General features: G+C 32.3%; 2 protein-coding genes and 1 long non-coding RNA gene across 4 annotated transcripts; 1 reads left to right on the top strand and 2 right to left on the bottom strand.

Moving 5' to 3' along the window:
- Positions 1 to 1,600: 1,600 nt before the first annotated feature.
- LOC106440655 lies at positions 1,601 to 2,624 on the bottom strand. The gene is made up of 2 exons (XR_001287739.3): positions 1,987 to 2,624; positions 1,601 to 1,898 (listed from the first exon to the last, which is right to left on the bottom strand). It is a non-coding gene; the product is annotated as an uncharacterized LOC106440655 (long non-coding RNA).
- Positions 2,625 to 4,228: 1,604 nt separating this feature from the next.
- Positions 4,229 to 7,383, bottom strand: LOC125592334 (probable protein S-acyltransferase 3). Its single transcript, XM_048767271.1, has 5 exons — positions 6,711 to 7,383; positions 6,440 to 6,619; positions 6,006 to 6,317; positions 5,001 to 5,222; positions 4,229 to 4,912 (listed from the first exon to the last, which is right to left on the bottom strand). The coding sequence occupies exons 1-5, from the start codon at positions 6,846 to 6,848 to the stop codon at positions 4,565 to 4,567; spliced, it is 1,200 nt and encodes a 399-aa protein (XP_048623228.1). The 5' UTR covers positions 6,849 to 7,383; the 3' UTR covers positions 4,229 to 4,564.
- A 2,841-nt stretch (positions 7,384 to 10,224) lies between these two features.
- On the top strand, positions 10,225 to 16,420 carry LOC106440653 (alpha-L-arabinofuranosidase 2-like). Of its 2 annotated transcripts, none has more exons than XM_048767273.1 (22): positions 10,225 to 10,580; positions 10,792 to 10,930; positions 11,113 to 11,341; positions 11,449 to 11,496; positions 11,580 to 11,794; positions 12,713 to 12,924; positions 13,094 to 13,148; positions 13,250 to 13,452; positions 13,527 to 13,648; positions 13,739 to 13,892; positions 13,967 to 14,036; positions 14,213 to 14,358; positions 14,448 to 14,493; positions 14,576 to 14,628; positions 14,739 to 14,889; positions 14,976 to 15,094; positions 15,171 to 15,242; positions 15,324 to 15,427; positions 15,513 to 15,569; positions 15,659 to 15,848; positions 15,950 to 16,087; positions 16,162 to 16,420. In XM_048767273.1, the coding sequence occupies exons 6-22, from the start codon at positions 12,721 to 12,723 to the stop codon at positions 16,261 to 16,263; spliced, it is 1,986 nt and encodes a 661-aa protein (XP_048623230.1). In that variant the 5' UTR covers positions 10,225 to 10,580; positions 10,792 to 10,930; positions 11,113 to 11,341; positions 11,449 to 11,496; positions 11,580 to 11,794; positions 12,713 to 12,720; the 3' UTR covers positions 16,264 to 16,420. The 2 variants fall into 2 exon arrangements, with proteins under 2 accessions (XP_048623230.1, XP_048623229.1); XM_048767272.1 differs by having other exon boundaries at positions 10,818 to 10,930.
- The last annotated feature ends 3,117 nt before the right edge of the window (positions 16,421 to 19,537 follow it).

The following is a 19,537-nucleotide window of genomic DNA, read 5'->3' on the forward strand; positions in this document are numbered from 1 at the left end:
CCTCTCTTTTTTTGTTTAATTTTATACTATTAAAAAAATTAAACAATCACATTAAGCATATAATAAAAAAATTTAGATTTTTCCTTATATGTTATACTTTGAATTTAAAAAAAACAACTATAAATTACTAAAAGTGGTGAAAGTCCCACATTGAAAATTTTGTGATCAATGGTTTAACTTTTTTTTTGTTCAAACAAGATACAAATGATGATCATATATCGTAGGGGTAGGCGTTTGGATACACGTTCGGGTTCGTATCGGGTATTTCAGTATAAAGGTATAAAACCCGTTCAGATATTTCTACACTTCGAGTCGAGTTCAGGTATTTTATGTCCGGGTTCGGATATTTTGGGCCGGGTTCGAATTTTAAATTTTGAAGAAAAATAAATAAATGATTCATTGTTTAAGTTTTTTGTATTTAAAATATATTTTAACTGGTTTTCTAATTTTAAAAAAATTTAAACTATTAATAGGTTTGGAGATAAAACTCTAAAAATAGAAAAACACTAATTTAGTTGTTGTTTTGAAAATTTAGATGCAACTTTTGTTAATGCAAGAAACAAGAGTTTGATATATATTTTAAGTGAGTAGCAAATAATTTTGTCCATAATTATATGTATATTATCTAATTTTGAAAAATAAGCATCATTAATATAAATATTTTGAATAAAATGAGAGAAGTAAACTAGAAATATAGAGTTAAGTATACTTATGTTTTGTTATCTTCGGATATCCATTCGGATTCGGATATTACCCGTTTGAATTTAAATATTACTCGAAATGGTGAAATAAGTAATTTTCTTTGTTTTTCTAGAATTAGATGATTTTTAGACTGAGCTGGTGAGTATCTACTAGACAGACATTTATATTTCGAGTATGCACTTATATATTCTATAACATCTTGATATATATTAGATTTGAACAATAATCTGTTAGTATAGTTTACCGGTGATTTTTTTCAAAATTTTGATTCTTAAATATGTATCTTGAGTGAAACTAATTTTTACAGATGTCCATTTTTTTTTATATTGACATTTATTTAATTCACTAAATTCATAGAAGAAATTAAAAAAAAGAAACTTAACTCATATCAATAAAACAAAGACGAGAATGAAAACATAATTTTATAGAGGTAAAAAATGAACTAACTTATGGTGAATCAATAGTAAACAAATCGAGAGTAGAAAACCTAATTTTCTTTCGTCATTATACAATCAATGTTGTTTGGTTTTGGTGATTTGTGTCAGCCGCAAAACTTAATTTTTTGTGTGCATAAGAAGTATCAAAAATAATTAAAATGAGATGTAATACGGTAACTCTTCAACAACAATGATATATTTAAGAAACCAACATTTTTAATCGTCATTTTATAATCGATAAAGATTGTAGTGTTGCAAAATGTTAAAACTATTTAATAAACAAACATTATTATAAAAACTCATTCCGCGCATGCACGCGGATTATCATTTGGTATAACGTTAATTGTTCTTCGCGTGTTTTCCCTTCCATATTTGACAGTTCTCTGTATGTGGGATGTTTACATTATTAATATTTACTATACTTTTATCAAGGTTTTTTTTATAAAAGACATGCAACTTTGACTAATGTTTTCTCGAGGTTAATCAAAGTAACTTCAATTTGATAACATTTTATATATTTTTTTGTAAAAGCATTTTATGTATTATTGGTAATATTATTTCATTTCATACAAGATATAATATCTAATGATATTATTTAATATTTTATTTAGTGTTCATCACAACAACAAAGGCCAAGATAACCTTTTCGTTTGCCAGCACAGTCTCCCCTTATCAGACCTTTTTTGGAAGAACAAAACGGCCTACACACTCCTTTGTCGTCACATGGACCATAGCACACATTATACTTTACTCCGAAATCTATTCGAATAGTAAAAAATAATAAAATATTAAAATTATGCAGGAATGAAGACTTTAGCATAACTAAAATTAAATTTTAATGTAGTACCTGAAACAATATCGGTGCAGCGAACAATTGACATCGCGAAGAAAAGAGTGAAAACAAATGCGATTAATATATATTTTTTGGAGAGACTCATTTTGTAGGATGTTTTATAAATTGTTTGAGAGTTCTATTATATTTTATATTGACATATATATATATATATATACACATATAAACATAAACTTGCATTAATTATATTTTTGTAAAGAAAATCTTTTAATTTTCTGAGATTATAGTCAAAATAATATAAAAGTGCATGGTTCATTTACCTAAGCATATAAACATAAATTTGCATTAATTATATTTTCGTAAGAAAATCTTTCAATTAATTTTATGAGATTATAGTCAAAATAATATAAAAGTGCATGATTCATTTACCTAAACATATAAACATAAACTTGCATTATTTATATTTTTGTAAGAAAATTTTTCAATTAATTTTCTGACATTATAGTCAAAATAATATAAAAGTGCATGATTCATTTACCTAAGCATATCAATCTACATAAAAACATAAACTTGTGTTAATTATATTTTTCTAAAGAAAATCTTTCAATTAATTTTCTGAGATTATAGTCAAAATAATATAAAAGTGCATGATTCATTTACCTAAGCATATAAACATAAACTTGCATTAATTATATTTTGTAAGGAAAATCTTTCAATTAATTTTCTGAGATTATAGTCAAAATAATATAAAAGTGTATGATTGATTTACCTAAGCATATAAACATAAACTTGCATTATTTATAGTTTTGTAAGAAAATCTTTCAATTAATATTCTGAGATTATAGTCAAAATAATATAAAAGTGCATGATTCATTTACCTAAGCATATCAATCTACATAAAAACATAAACTTGTGTTAATTATATTTTTCTAAAGAAAATCTTTCAATTAATTTTCTGAGATTATAGTCAAAATAATATAAAAGTGCATGATTTATTTACCTAAGCATATAAACATAAACTTGCATTAATTATATTTTTGTAAAATATTAAGTTTTTCTGTAAATGCTCTATAGATTGAACCATATGATCTTTAGTGTTGTTTTAAAATTTCTAAACACATTCTACATTTGTATTAATGTATATTAAACTATATTTCATGGTACATGGGCATCGTTTTAATTTTTTATGAATTAATTTAGTAAAACTCACAATACTCCATAAATTGGTGGACTAATCATTATAAAATCGTTATTCTCTAGATAAACGGAGACAACAAAGGTTCCAAACCTCTTTGAACTTCATCATATGTTAGTGCAGGATGCAATTATACATTATAATAGTATTGTCATATTTTCTGAATTTTTCTCAAAATCTATGTGTTAACTAACCCCTACGAAAATATTGAGTTTTTCGGTAAATGCTCTATATACTGAAGCCTATGATCTTTAATGTTGTTTTAAAATTTCTAAACACATTCTACATTTGTATTAATGTATATTAAACTCTCTTTCATGGTACATGCACATCGTTTTACTTTTTATCAATTAATTTATTAAAACTTCATAATATACCCTAAATTAGTGGAGTAACCACTATAAAATTGCTATTCTCTAGAGAAACGGAGATAACAAAGGTTTCAAAACTCTTTGATCTTCATCATATGTTAGTGCATGATGCAACTATGCATTAAAATAATATTGTCATATTTTAAAATTTTTTCTCAAGTCTATGTGTTAACCCCTTCAATAATATTGAGTTTTTCGGTAAATGCTCTATATACTGAAGTCTATGATGTTTAGTGTTGTTTTAAAATTTCTAAACACATTATACATTTGTATTAATGTATATTAAACTCTCTTTATGGTATATGACATTGTTTTAATTTTTTATCAATTAATTTCGTAAATCTTTATGATACTCCCTAAATTGGTGGACTAACCACTATAAAATCGTTATTCTCCATAGAAACTGAGATAACAAAGGTTTCAAACCTTTTTGACATTCATCATATGTTAGTGCAGGATGCAACTATGAATTAAAACAGTATTGTCATGATTTTGATTTTTTTCTCAAAATCTATATGTTAATCCCTATGAAAATATTGAGTTTTTTTGGTAAATACTCAATACACTGAAGCCTATGATCTTTAGTGTTATTTTAAAATTTTTAAACACATTCTACATTTGTATTAATGTATGTTAAACTCTATTTCATGGTACATGGTAGGATATCATTTTAGTTTTTTTATTAATTAATTTAGTAAAACTTCACAATACTCTCTAAATTAGTGGAATAACCACTATAAAATCGTTATTCTCTAGAGAAACGGAGACAACAAAGGTTCCAAACCTATTTGAAATTTATCATTTGTTAGTGCATGATCCAACTATGCATTAAAACAATATTGTCATATTTTTTGTTTTTTTCTCAAAATTTATGTCGTAACCCTAACAAAAATATTGAGTTATATAAGTAAAAATAGTATAAAACTTCAAGGGCCACATTTGTACAATTTTACTTTAGGTCTCTAATCAAACCTAGCTAATCCTTAGTACTTGCTATTCCATCAGAATATTCCTGACAATATAGATAAAATATGATACAACATTAAAGAGGGTCATTTCATTGCTGTTACTTAGGCAAGTCTAGTTGAGATGAGAAGAAAGAAGGATCAAGCTCAGAAGAAGCATCATCTTTAGCTGTCTCGTATTCATTGCTAATGTCAATATTATCTAAGTTAAGCTTCTCCGGGCTCACCCTTTTAGGGAGTTTGCCTCCCTTTTCATTATCATATCTGATGGAAGAGCTATACTCTGACTCATACTCAGATCCGTCATCTTCTTCTGGGACCATTGCTCTGAGATCTAGTTGAGAAGGTGGGATCTTGGCGAACAACACTTCTTTAACGTTCTTCAGCAACCCTCTCTTGTAAGGGTTTTCTTTCTTATCATAACGGGACCGAAAATTCTCATAAGTTGTCTGCCAAAAAAACAGACACAACACAAAGAAAGATGTTAGATAACAAGATTTTCAAGTATGTTCCTAATGGTATAGCTAAGTGTTTTACCTGATTTGTAGACATAAGATAGACGTGGAAAATGGTAAGGCCACCAACGAACCAGATAGAAACGAATGAATAGATGATGAGAATGACAGAGATTATGTCATGAGACATTGTACTCCACAATCTCCCAGGCTGTCGGATTAGATTGATCCATGAGAACGCAAAGATGTATATGCATAACAACGTTGACGTTGAGATGAAGCAGATGAAGAACGGGTAGTTTCTCTGCAAAAGAGAGGATATATATATATATATATATATATATGATCAAGAAGTGTCAAGTCTATGGAGTATTACTCTAATTGTTGAAAGAGCTTTTTTAAAAAAATACTAGGAGGTTCAGGCGGAAGCCCGTAATCCCACCCAAAACAACATCAAGACATATTAGTTTTTTTGGGATTTATTAAGCCCATGTCCAACTCTATATTATCCGATTAGTACGATATTGTCCATTTTGGGCTTTAGAGGCTAGTCCGCATGAATTTACTTTTGATTTCCTTCCCAAAAGGCCTTGTACTATTAGAGTTGAACAACTCTTTATATATTAGACTCTCTTAATTCTCTAATGTGGGACTTAGTTTGTTATATCACATTCTCTCCTTCAAACTAAGAATCACATTTATCTCGTGTTCCACAACTGACTTCCACTCGATGGGTCCCGTTCCTACTCGAAGGGTATTTTGGTCTTCTCGCAGATTTCTCGTCAACCGCTCTGATACCAATTGTTGGAAGTTATTAAGTCCATGTCCAACTCTATATTATCTGATTAATACAATATTGTCCATTTTGGGCATTAGAGGCTGGCCCGCATAGATTTACTTTTGGTTTCCTTCCCAAAAGGTTTCGTATTATTAGAGTTGGACACCTCTTTATATATTAGACTCTATTTGTCTAATTCTCCGATGTGCGACTTAGTTTGTTATATCACAAGTTTCGTCCTAGTAGTCACTTTAACCAGGGACCTCTGACACACTCGAACCAAAATATTGAAAGTTTCATGTTACTTACATGGGCAATGCATTGTCCAACCCATGGACAATGGTGATCAAAGCGTTGGACACAGTTGTTACATATGGAGCAGTGTGATGCACGTGGTGGACGGTAGAGCAAACAAGTCTCACAGAACTTGACTTTGATAGTGTAGCCGTTAACGAAAACGTCTTTTGTTCTAGGAATCTTGAGATGAGGAGTTTTGTTGTTGACCCATTCCATAGACTGTGTCAAGGAACTATTTGAGCCATCTTCAAGATTTAATGATGTTTTATTTCTTGGGATGATTCCTGGATCTCTAGCTGATGTCAAGAATAGAAACGTAAACACCTGCAGACACGGTGCAAAGATATCAGCTTAAAAAGCAAGATTATGAGTTTCGGCCGGAACTTCTTACTAAAAAAAAAAAAAAAAGCAAGACTATTGAAAAAACTTAAAGAGAGGATACAAACCAAGAGGGTGAGGATAAATGCTGAAGTCAGAACGGTGTAGTTGAAGATAGGATCGTCTTTTTGAATCCACACGAGCATCCTTATGCAGAATGTAAGGGCAGGGGCTCCAATCAAGAAAGAGGTTAGGAAGAGAGAGTTAACATCAGGACCAAAGATTAGTCTCCCACCACAGAAAAATCTCTGGTGCAACAAAAGCATTAATCATATAATCATATTTGAATAGGAGGAAACATGTAATATTATTGGCTTCAGGTAAATAATATATTATTACGTTGTTACCCTTCCAGGCTTTGTACAATCTGATCTCAGGAATGTGTTTTGAAGTTGAAGTCATCATGAGAATATGATCATGAGAGGAAATACAATGAACCTGACTACTCTTCTTCTTGCTCATTCTCTCCCTCTGCATTGTCTCAAAAACCCACACATGAAACCTATCTTCAAGAAAAAACAATAGTTTCTCCAAGATTCTAATATTTTAACTTAATTAAGTTTTCATAAATTATGAGTTTGTTTTATTTGGCATTAACCAAATAAAAGAGATGAAATATGGTTTTTGAGTTTTTCTGTCTTTTTTTAATCTTTCTTTCTTCTTGTTCTTTCCTCAATAATCAAAATCCATTGCAAATCAATCATCTGCAGTTTTGTTTGGTCTCTCTCTCTAACAACTTTTTTAGTCCTCTAATAGTTTCCAAGATTTTCGGAATTTTTTTGAAGTAGAAACAAATAAATAAATTTAGGATGAAACAATAAAATATAAAGGAACATGAACAATTTATTTTATTATGTTTTGATGGCTCTTTTTATGTGAACATTATTAAATCCAGCTCATATTGAATCCTATGTGGCCGTAAATCAATCTTCTTGGCTTCACCACATCACTAATATTTCTTCTAACAAAAAACATTGAATTAAGAGACCCTTGAATTAATCATCACTTTCCAGATCATGAATACAACCAGCTCCACCATTTGCCGCACAACTTAAACCGCCTCATCCAACTTAACAGCATCTCGCAGGTTGGAGTATCATGAGTCCATGACCCTCGTAGTCGTTCAAACAAATCGTCAGACAAACATGGAATTTTATTTTTTACAACGAAAAACTTGGAAATTTGAGAGGGAAATCACATCAATAATATGACGTTACATTCTACTTATTTGATTCCACACATTAGAAATTTCCATTATCAATCAGATAACCCAAAAACTCTTTAAAAAAAAATATAACAGAAGATTTTAGAAAACCAGGAAAATTTTAGGAAAACATAAAAATTTGAGAGGAATTTTTTTTAATTGCTAGATTGATTAGAGAAACTTAGAGCATGATTAATCCGGATTTTTAATTTTGGATTTTTAACTCATAATTTAACTTTTTTTGTGTTTTTTTTACGTTTTTCGGCTAAGAATCGCCTTTTATATCTCTTATTTAAGATACACTTCTTAACGTTTCCTAGTTAAAAACTAAGAAACAATAATTCAGAACTCCACCCTAAGAACCAAGCTTATATCTCTTATTTAAGATACACTTCTTAACGTTTCCTAGTTAAAAACTAAGAAACAATAATTCAGAACTCCACCCTAAGAACCAAGCTTAATCATGGTCTTAGTGATCACATTTGTGCGAATCAAATAAAATATGACGATCTCTAACGATCAGATCAATGACAGGACGTCCATTCTATTTGTTTTACACATTATGAATATGCACATAAGTTTCTATTATCAATCGAACAATATTTAAAAACTCCTAACAAAAAAACCTGAGTATATATAACATAAGAGTTTAAAAAACATAAAAAAATTGAGAGGAATTTTTTTTAATTACTAGATTGATTAGCAGGAACTTAGTGATCATTACTGTGTGAGAGTCAAATGAAACAATACGATCTCTAACGGTCAAATTAATGACAGGACGTCACTTTCTGTTTGCTTACACATTATGAATACACATAAATTTCTATTATCAATCAAGCAACTTCAAAAATTCCCAAACAAAAGAAAGTGACAAAAAATTAGTTTAAAAATCCGTAGCAGAGACATAATGCCAGTCTTTTAAACAAGATGACCATAGAGATTTCAACATACTTACAGAGAAACTAATAAGGAATTTTATACCGCAGCTGTGTCGGTGATGATGCGGCCAACGGAATCTTGACTTGAAACGGTGCCGATAAAAATAAGTTGTTATCACCACTGTTGATTAGTTGTTATAAAAAAAACAAAATAAGTCTCTTCAGTTAAGTGACACGAAAAAAAACATTTGGCGGATAGAAGTCTTTTGCGTTCTTACAACAACAACAAAACCAAAGTCAAGTCTCTTTACAATCAATATTGTAAGAATAACGGATACTTATAAGCAAAACTCAACTCACCTTTGGGTCAGACATGGAAGCTGTAATGAAGCGGACAAGGAACACGTATTGCCATTCGAGGTTTCCAAGGATGGTTTTCTCCATCACCAGAATCTGCTTGTTATTGTAAGAATTGTCTTTTATAAGAATGGTCTGTTGTAATACACCAAATTTATAGGAACGAGAGCGCTTCTGTAGAGGAGCCAACGGATCAATTAGAACGGTCATATTTCCTTTTTGCGTCTCCCAGGTTGTAGGCTTGTAGCCGTTGACAAATATTACGTTGGCACAACTTTCTATAAGAAAATAGTACAAAACTAAGAAGAAGTGAAGAACCAATGTCTGTTGGGCCTTTTTTTGTAATACGGTTTGGGTTTTGATATTTCATTACTATAGTTATTTTGAAATATGATAATTTACATTTTGTCAAAACAGACTCTATAGATTAGCTAATGAGACCCATGTGAAAACTTTGAGTTTAGGATTCTGCCGTGCTGGGCCTTTATTAATGAACAATCAGTATTTAAAAAAAAAAGAAATTGACTTTAATCAGTATTAATCAGATTGTAGATTAGTTAATCAGTATTACAATCAGTATTTTATATAAAAAATTATAGTACTATTTATTTTACATAATTAAAATTAGTTATTTTAATCATAATTTTAATAAGTTTATTCAAAATATAATAGAAAATTAATTTAAACATATATATGTAACTGTAACTATTTTGAGTTTTAAATTAAAAATATATACCAACTTTTGAATAATTTGAAAATCAATATAATTATTGGTGAATAGTATGATAGTTTTATGCTTTATGATTAAGTAACATTTCAATTTTAAAATATTTAAAACACTTTTGAATTGTGAGTAATTAAATAAAACACATAAATATTATTATAATTTATATTAAGTTAAAATTATTATTATTTAACAATATTATTTAGTATTTTCTATACACTAATTGAAGTCTTATATTAGTTAATGAAATATAAATAGTATAATGTATTAACAATTTTTAATTGATTATAAGTGTGAATTAAAATCATATATATTAATTTGAGAAACAGATGCAAAAAATTTAAAAGTATTTAGAGAAATGAAAAAGTATTTTATTGTTGTTCATATTTATTTATTTTATTACATTAATTCATATTAACATCATTTTTAAGAAAAATGTACAAATAGGCGTGGGACCCTTTCACTTGTGGGTAAAAAGAGTTTCTTTAGTTTTTGTGTGCAAGTGATTCATTATTTCTAACTATCTGTGTATGAATCATCATTTTCTTTGTATAATATCATTTACATCTAAATGGGAATATAAAGTGAATGGACCCACCCTCTGTATATGATCCATTATCGCTGACCCTTAACTCACCCCTTAACCCAAGAAAACATTTTAAAACAATAAAGAGAAGAGAGAAGCCCAAGATGCGAGTCTTGGATAAGGGCCCGCCCCTTAGGGACAAGGCAAGAGAGGAACAAAAAAATCGGAGAGGAGAGGCGAGGTTTCGTTTCTGGGTTTGGTTCTGCTGCTACGAACTTCGTGAGATTGATACATGATCAGTTTATGACCATATGGGGATCAATTGAATAAGCCTGTAAGTCTATCATACGAAGAACAACTGAACAGGTCCCGTGATTCATGATTTACTAATATAATTCTCATGTTCATTGAACTTTTTATTAATTTGGTAAACTGCAAAATGAGTTCAAAAGAATCGTGTCACCACTGAAGTACCAGACGAGGTGTGTTACTGCCTTCCCTGATCAGCAAGGATTTTTTGGTATGTCTTCTTATATATCTTTTTCGATTGTGTTTTGGTTAATTCAATGGCACGGGATTATTTGCTGATGCTAACATTGCATATACAAAATGTTTTGTCCTTGAGAAGTTTAAGTTGGTTATTCTAATAAGTATAGTAATGTTGGAAGTTGTTTCATCAGTCGCATCTTATCTAGATCACAGAAACTGTTCAATATATAACCATTAACCAGATCCGATTCTCTTGGTTCAATTGAAGTGCGAGTTGGTGTTCATCATCTGGATGATTCTCAGCAGAACAAGAACTTCGCATTCAAATGTCACAGAGATGGGAATGAGATCTATTCTATCAATGCTCTGAACTTCCACCCGGTAAGCTAGTCTTAAAGCTTTAGACCATGATTACCGGCAATCCTTAAACCAAATGACTGATATAATTAAATCATAAATAAATAAAAAACTTTGTTACCGATCCTTAATTAATGATCAATCCTTAGAGTGGTCTTTTTTTTTTTTCTTTCTCACCGCTTCTCGTGATCTTCGTCTGCTGAAAGGATCCAAACCGACGAGCTACTATGTCTCTCACCAGTTGCTTGCTTCCCTTCCCTCAGTCATCAACGGCTCCTTTGGCCTCCACGTGTTGTTGCCATCTCGCCGCCTCTTTTTCTAGCTTTCCGGTAAGCATATGTGCTCATGGATCCAAAGATGGTAGGTTTGGTGAAATCGAGCGTTAAGCTCGGCTGATTCGCCCTGCACCAGCACGTACCCCGCCTCTTCAAACTGGTGAATTTCATTTTCTGATTCCTTTAATAATCCATCGTGTTAATTTTTCATTGATATGTAATTATTAGGGTTTTTTTCTTTGTTTTGTGTTTCACTGAATCATGCAGAGACAGCTCATCCTCAACGCAGTGGTATTGGCTCTACCATAGCTGATGGTATGTGTGCTGATTTTTATTTTTCCTTGATAGTTTTGTGGTATGGTTTGGTGATGATATGTTTGTTTATTTTGGAACTATAGGTATGACTTGGGGTGCTGGAAACGCAATTGGACACAGGGTTGTGGATGCTGTGATGGGACCAAGAACCATTAAGCATGAAACCGTTGTTTCTGAGGCTGCTGCCCCTGCTTCTGCGCCCCATGTTGCCAACAGCATGGGCTCTGCTTCTGCTGCGCCCCCTGTTGCCAACATGGCCTTTGCTTCTTGTAACAGTCAGTCCAAGGCTTTCCAGGAAGTAAGTTTAAAACCCCCCTTTGCTTTATCGGCAGCTACATAACTTTCATGTTGTTGTTGTAGTCTTATCAAGTTTGTTGCAGCAGGGTTACCATACACTATAAAGTTAATTTCAGTTCATTGGTTCACAGATTCTAAAGGATTGAGTTCCTTTCTTTTACAATTTCGACACAGTATAATGTCACAAAACTCTCATCTATGATCTTTCTCTGTCTCTTCTTGTGTGTACATTGCCTGAAACTTGATTACAATTCATCTTTTTCATTTTTTTTTTTTTTAAGAACTCTTCATTAAGAAACTTCCATTGAAGCAAGAAAATTAGGTGATTCTTAACTAAAGTTTTTAACTAAAATTTAATACTTAAATAGTCATTAAGAAACCTAATGGGTTTCTAGGGTTATTCATGCTCTTAGCACCATGAATGAAAGTATATTGTACAGACGGTAATTGTTTGAGTTGTGTAATTTTTTTTTAAGAACCATTACTTAAAAAACTTGCAATGGAGGACAAAAGTTTAGATTTCTCTTCAATGCTCTGAACTTCTTGGTTTACTTTATAGTCGAAATCGGCAAAAGACTTCTGCGTTCACGTCTCCTCTAATTTCAGTATTTTCATGCAAATGTGTAATTAGTTAGGTAAAGTGCTAAGTAGTGAAATTGAAATCCTCGTCATTTTATGTTCTTTTCTCCTTTTTTAGATTAATAATTGAATTCCTTTTAAGTATTTAATAATTTTGTTTAATTTGTACTGAATGGTTATTTCCCGTAAACGGAGTGAAAAAGCATAGGATAGATACCATGTGCATTTTGTTTTCTTTCCAAAGTAGTGTGTATGTAGTTACTAAGTCGTTCTCGTAAATTCAAAGAAATATTTTTTATTTATATATAAATAAACCCTGTAATGTCTTTCCTTTGATCAGATTTGGCGATGATGGACATGGAGTGTTCTCTGAAGTTTCTGACAAGTATTTGCATGATATTATTTCTCCTTGGCTCTTATGCTGCTTACGAGAGTGTTCGTCTTGTTGATGCTCGAGAAGACAACGAAAAACATTATGTGACACTGCAAGTAGATGCTTCTAACGCCACAGGACGACCCATTCCTGAAACCCTTTTTGGGATCTTCTTTGAGGTTTAACACAGTTTCATGACTTTTCTGGCTTTTTTATGCTGTCACCAAAAATTATATTCAAACGAATCTTGGACTTACTCTGATTTTCTTGTATTTTTTTTACATAGTTTGATGCTTTAAGTATCAATGTAACTCTCTATAAAACTAAATCTCAAGTAATTATTGACAGGAAATCAATCATGCTGGAGCAGGTGGACTGTGGGCTGAACTTGTTAGCAACAGAGGTTTTTGTCTGAATTTTAACTTTATTTCCTGTAACATTTTTCATGAAAAAAGAATGGTGAAAATAACAAAACTAAACTCATTGTTAAATCTTTTGCTCTAGGATTTGAAGCTGGTGGACAAATCATTCCTTCCAGTATCTGGCCTTGGTCCATTATTGGAGATGAATCAACCATATCTGTAGTTACAGACCGCTCTTCATGTTTTGAGCGCAACAAAATTGCACTTAGAATGGAAGTGCTTTGTAACAGCAGTGGTTGTCCATCAGAAGGTGTCGGGGTTTATAACCCGGGTTACTGGGGCATGGTACGTTTCATACTTTGCTATTTTCTCTGATGATAAATATAAAATTTCTATTCACTTCCATTTTTTTTTTGTAGAACATTGAAGAAGGAAAGAAATACAAAGTGACCCTTTATGTGCGTTCCACTGGGGACATCGATGTGTCTGTGTCTTTGACAAGCTCGAATGGATCACTAACTCTTGCATCAGAGCAGATTATGTAAGAGCGAAACTTTCAAAGTCTTGTTTCAATAGTTTCCAAGTATTTTTTCAAGACTGGTTTGTTTATCATTTTTTTTACTTCTTGCAGAGCTTTGGCTTCTGAGGTTTCAAAATGGACAAAGAAGGAAGTGCTTTTGGAGGCAAATGGAACAGATGATGGCGCAAGGCTTCAATTGACAACCACCAAAAATGGTTCAATCTGGCTTGATCAAGTCTCAGCCATGCCTGTGGATACTTATAAGGTAGGTTTGTTTACTTCTTTGAGAAACAGCCTAGAGTAATCAAGCTACTAATTCATATTTTGGTTCGGTCACAGGGACATGGTTTTAGGAATGATCTTTTCCAAATGATGGTTGATCTCAAACCTCGTTTCATCCGTTTCCCTGGTAATCTCTAAAGTGCAAAAATACCATTTCACTTCATGTTATCTTTAGTAATATATGAATTAATTAGATGAAATAAGCTAAAAGATTTATTAATATTTTTGTGTCTTTTTTATGATTTTTTTTTTTTTTTTTTGTGAAATAAGCTAAAATACTTATAAAGTATTTTCTTGAGTTAGGTGGTTGTTATGTGGAGGGTGATTCGTTAAGCAACGCATTCCAGTGGAAAGAAACCGTGGGAGCTTGGGAAGAGAGAGCTGGACACTATGGTGATGTTTGGAAGTACTGGACCGATGATGGTCTTGGTCACTTTGAGTTCTTTCAAGTAAAAATATTCTTACCTTTTCTGTAACCATATTTAAGTGTTGAATCATTCACCTAAGTTTAATTTTTCTAAGCAAAATATTATTGCAGCTGGCTGAAGATCTCGGTGCAGCTCCAATATGGGTGTTTAACAGTGGTAACTCTTCAGTTAACTATATCTTTAACACTTCTTCTTACTTTCACTACTACATGTATTAACCTCTTTGAAACTGTTGCAGGAATCAGTCATAATGATCAAGTTGAAACCGCAAGTATCATGCCGTTTGTTCAAGTATTCTCATGAAACTCTTTTTTTTTTATTTTAAGAGAGTGATTGTGGTTCACTAGTGAGGCAGTGACAAAACTAAAAATGTGATCTCTCTCTATTTTGTTTGGTTTCAGGAAGCGCTAGATGGTATTGAGTTTGCTCGTGGTGATGCTAATTCAACATGGGGATCAGTTCGAGCTGCAATGGGACATCCAAAGCCTTTTGACCTTAAATATGTTGCGGTCGGGAATGAAGATTGTTGGCAGAAATACACATACTACAAAGGTTTTTTTTTAACCTTGTGTACCTAATGAAGATAAATGAGCGTTGTTCATATACTAAATTAGATACACAATTTTATTTTTGTTCAGGAAACTACCTTGAGTTCTATAATGCTATCAAGAAAGCATATCCAGACATCAAAATCATCTCCAACTGCGATGGATCGTCTCAACCACTCGATCACCCCGCTGATTACTATGATTTTCACGTAAAAAACATACACAAGCAAACGTTTATGATTGCAAATCAAACTGTGTGTATGCATCTCGTTTTTTTTGTTCCAGGTTTATAAACTTGCCAAGGAGTTGTTTTCCATGTCCCATAAGTTTGACAAAACGTCGCGTGATGGTCCAAAGGTGATACAGAAAAAATCTTTATATTTAACATAACAAAACCTATTCTTTTAATGATGAAGCTTTTGTTTTTGGATATCATAGGCTTTTGTTAGTGAATACGCTGTGAACATAACAGATGCTAATACTGGAAACCTTCTAGCTGCTCTTGGTGAAGCAGGTTTCCTCCTTGGTTTGGAAAAGAACAGGTTAGAATTTTTCTCGTCTTCTCCGGTTTGGACAACTACATAACAAAAGTTTTTTACATTTTACTGCCTTTATTTTTTGTTGCAGTGATGTTGTAGGAATGGTAAGCTATGCACCTCTCTTCCTTAACACAAACGACAGAAGGTATGTGTATCTCTCTCACTTTAGTTACATTGAATGGTTTAGTCAGAAATCATCAAAGACGTTTTGCTTTGTTTTTATTTATTTATCAGGTGGATTCCAGATGCAATAGTGTTCAACTCCTCTCATTTGTATGGAACACCAAGCTACTGGCTCCAACAGTTCTTCACAGAGTCAAGTGGAGCAACTCTTCTCAGCTCTACTATGGAGGGAAACTCTTCTTATGTTGAAGCATCTGCCATATCCTTCCAAAGCAATGGCTCTGATTACATACAGATTAAGGTTTTGCGTTGTTTTTCAAGTGTAATTATTTTACAGATTTTGAGTTAAGCTACAGATGAAAAATGAATGTTGTGGGTTGATATCCATATATATATTTGCAGGCTGTTAACTTTGCAAACGTGACAGTGGAGCTGAAGGTAAAGATGACTGGATTGGACTCGAAAGTTTCTGCAAAAAAGAAGAAAGTACTTACATCTGCCAGTGTGATGGATGAGAACTCCTTCTCCAACCCAGAGATGGTAAGACTGGTTGCAGTACCGGCCTCATATTCGTTTAATTACTAAACCAATTTTTTCTTATTGGTTTCCTGCAGATTGCGCCACAAGAAACCATCCTGGTGATGCCCGAGGGGAACTTGACGTTTGTTCTCCCTCCCTACTCCTTTTCATCATTGGACTTGCTTAAAGAATCTTAGATCTGCTGCATAAAAAGAAAGGCACGTAGCAGAGTGAATCTATCTATGTCCTAAGAGTATTTAGTGTCACTAGACGTTGTAGACTCTAAGTGAGTGGGTGAATGATGATCGATGATGATTACCTATTTAGTTGAATAAAATTACAGTTTTAGAGGAACTTAGTGATCACATGTGCGAATCAAATAAAATATGACGATCTCTTACGATCACATCGATGACAGGACGTCCCCATTCAAATCGAAGAAACAATTTGGTCGAAGAAAACATGAAGTAGAAGGCACAACTTATAAAGAAAACATATCACACAAGTAGTCTACTCAAAAGATACACAATACAAGAAGTGATAAAAGAAAGAGAAACAAAAGGCACCTTTCTAGTCTCCTAGACATAATAAAGGAAACAAAAACAAAAACATTAGAGTCTTGTTTCAAAAAACATACATCAAAACAGGTTGAAACCTGGATCTGTTCATTAGGGAAGATATGGATCCCGGACAAGAAGCTCGGTCGTTCTCGTTGTAACACAGCTCCAGAGATCCTCTCCCTGAACTCAAGACTCAAGAGACCCATCTCTCACAAGCTCAAGTCTCTAATAACAGACACAAAGTGCCTATAACCAGCAAGATCGCACAAACACATCAGAAGCCAGCAAACTTGGCTTCGTTGTTATCTCCTTCTCTCAAGATCCTCACAAGCGGCTACAGAACACATCCTCTGCAAATATCTTTTGATCTCCTCCTGAGAGAAGCTCCACATACAAAGGAATGGAACCAGCTTCAGTAACAGGCCTAATGTACTCTGTCTGAGCCGCCTATGATCCCCAAGGCATTACCAGCTAAAAGCTTCCCCTTCTCATCTCCATCACGAAACAAATCCACAAGAGCTGGAACCACTCCTGCTTCAATCCAATAGCGTGACAAGCTAACGAGAAACTTCAACCCTCCTTTGTGAACAAGAACGCGTCTACTCGAATCATCTTCCCACTCACGTATCACAATCTCCGTGCCGCTCTCTCATATTCATTCCGCGTAAACCTTCTTCTTAGATTTGAGATTCCCTTACATATCAATTCTGATTCATGAAGTAGTATCGTTGTGTGTAAAGTTAATTTTTTCTTAATGAATTGTTTGCAGATTATTCACTTGCTGAGTCATTGTATGGTTTGAGAGGAAGTCAGTGAGGTTAAGATTGAGAAAAGGTTCCGGTCAAGTGTTTGCAGATTATTCGTTATCTCTATTTTGTCGGTCACTGATGCCTCGGATTCTGACCAGACCAAGCTTCAGGTCAGAGATAAATAACTTAGTTTAACAACTCTGGGAAGAAAGAAAGACTTTTTTTTTTCTTTTCATGATTGTGTTGATTTTGGTTTCTTGATGTAGCTAAGGAGAAGGCTTGGTTTGCTAATTCTCTAAAGTCAAAGCTGATGTACATCTGTGTCATGCCCCTGGTACTCCTTACAACAATGAGCAACCAAATGAAGAAGTTAAGTTAGATCCCTCAAGTTGTCCAATTGCTAATTACTGTCTGCTCCTTCTAGAGGCATAAAAGGTTTTCAAAAAAAAAAAAAAATCTTTCTTCTGTATGAAGAAGCTAACAGATTGTTTCATTAGTGGTTTCTCTTGATAACAGGTTGATTAATTGAAGCTGAAAAGTGAGCAGAAGCTTTTGTTTTCATCCATGATTAGTGGAACTAGAGAGAAAGTAGTGTTGGGCTTCTGAAACCTATGACTATGTTTTAAAAATGTCTGAGATGGTAATTAAAGTATTTCTAATTTGTGTGGTAAATTACTTATGACAATAAATATTTCTTCTTCGTCTCTTACTAAGTTCTTCAGAAAAAAAAAAACACACAAGCTATGGAAGTAACGTCTATGGTCGGAAGAAAATTAAAGAAACATTTGTAAGGAAAAAACTAAAAAAGTTTATTCGGGTTTGTATATTCCTGAGAATTTAGTTTGGTTTGTGTGTTTTATTTATTTTTGGAAAAAGATTGGTGTTGTGTGATTTTTCATTATCAAAATGGTACAATATATTAGTGCACTTAGTAAAATACATATAGAGAGAAGTAATTTTATAACTTCAAATTTATAATTCTTGTCTTTAATTCTCAATTACATTATATGTATAACAAGTTAAAGTTTCATTGAGATTATCACCTGCATAAATTCAGATAGAATAGCAGCAATGTCAATGACCCCCGCGCTTGCACGGGGCCAAACCCTAGTACTCATAATGAGCAATTATCCAATGCTATTTCCATCTGTTTACGGGAAATTAATCATTCAAAAATGAATTTAAATTAATCATTCAAAAATGAATTTAATTAAATTAATAGTACAAAGAATAAAATCAATGAATCCAAAAAGAAGAAAAAAACTCAAAATGGACGATGATTTCAATTTCACATACTTATCACTTCTAACCTACTTCCAATATTGCATGAAAAACAAGTAAATTAAAGGAGAGGTGAAGGCAAAAAGTCTTTGGCTGATTCACCTTTATAAGCAAATAAACAAAATATATGAAAGGAGAGATGGCCAAATTGGGATGAGAATCCTCTAGTATTTTCAAAGAGACAAAACGAAAATAAAAGCATTGAGTAAACAGATTATTAAAGCAGGTCTTCATGGATTTTTATATAAGCAAGGCCAAGAAATGCCCTAGAAATATCTAAAGAGTTCATTCGAAGTATAAACTCTACATGACTTGGTTGATCATCAGAAGCGGCCAATCTTCACATGTTAGTGTATGACATCTCTAATTATAATTAACTAGTTAGTAACTTGCGCCTTGCGCAGAATAAATGAATTAAAAAGCTATATTGTTTAATTTAATAGATATAATATACACAAAGTGATAGTCGAACAAAGTTTACGTGTTAGAGATGTAACTTGGCTTCAAGCCAGAGATGAAATCCATATCACTCATAGTCTTTGTGTGTTTTTCATTTTATAGATTGTGATACGGTAGATTAAAATTTACTCTGATATACATATAGTAATAATTAATTGGGTTTAACTGCGCCTTACACATAGTGAATAGATTTAAATAGATTATAACTTTGAATCGATAGGTATTAGAAGGGTAAAAGCCATAGAAACAATTACATTTTATCTAAAGCAAGGTTTTTTAAGTTGTGTATTTGTTTTGTTTAATTTAAGTATTTATATATCGTGAAAGCTAATCTATAAGAGTAATCAAAAACTTATATAAACTAAATTATGAAGCAAAAAAACACATGCAATAGAATTATTGTTTTCATAAAATAAAACATA

Source organism: Brassica napus, chromosome C9, assembly GCF_020379485.1.
Source record: "Brassica napus cultivar Da-Ae chromosome C9, Da-Ae, whole genome shotgun sequence".
Classification (NCBI taxonomy): domain Eukaryota; kingdom Viridiplantae; phylum Streptophyta; class Magnoliopsida; order Brassicales; family Brassicaceae; genus Brassica; species Brassica napus.

What these genes read in the sequence shown, in the direction of transcription:
- LOC125592334 (XM_048767271.1), bottom strand. Translation starts at nt 6,848, where the DNA reads ATGCAGAGGGAGAGAATGAGCAAGAAGAAGAGTAGTCAGGTTCATTGT. An exon ending in TTGGACAATGCATTGCCCAT is followed by an intron (nt 5,223 to 6,005) that starts GTAAGTAACATG and finishes TCTCTTTTGCAG; the next exon opens with AGAAACTACCCGTTCTTCAT. An exon ending in ATCTTATGTCTACAAATCAG is followed by an intron (nt 4,913 to 5,000) that starts GTAAAACACTTA and finishes TTTTTTTGGCAG; the next exon opens with ACAACTTATGAGAATTTTCG.
- LOC106440653 (XM_048767273.1), top strand. Translation starts at nt 12,721, where the DNA reads ATGATGGACATGGAGTGTTCTCTGAAGTTTCTGACAAGTATTTGCATG. An exon ending in TGAACTTGTTAGCAACAGAG is followed by an intron (nt 13,149 to 13,249) that starts GTTTTTGTCTGA and finishes CTTTTGCTCTAG; the next exon opens with GATTTGAAGCTGGTGGACAA. An exon ending in GTATCATGCCGTTTGTTCAA is followed by an intron (nt 14,629 to 14,738) that starts GTATTCTCATGA and finishes GTTTGGTTTCAG; the next exon opens with GAAGCGCTAGATGGTATTGA.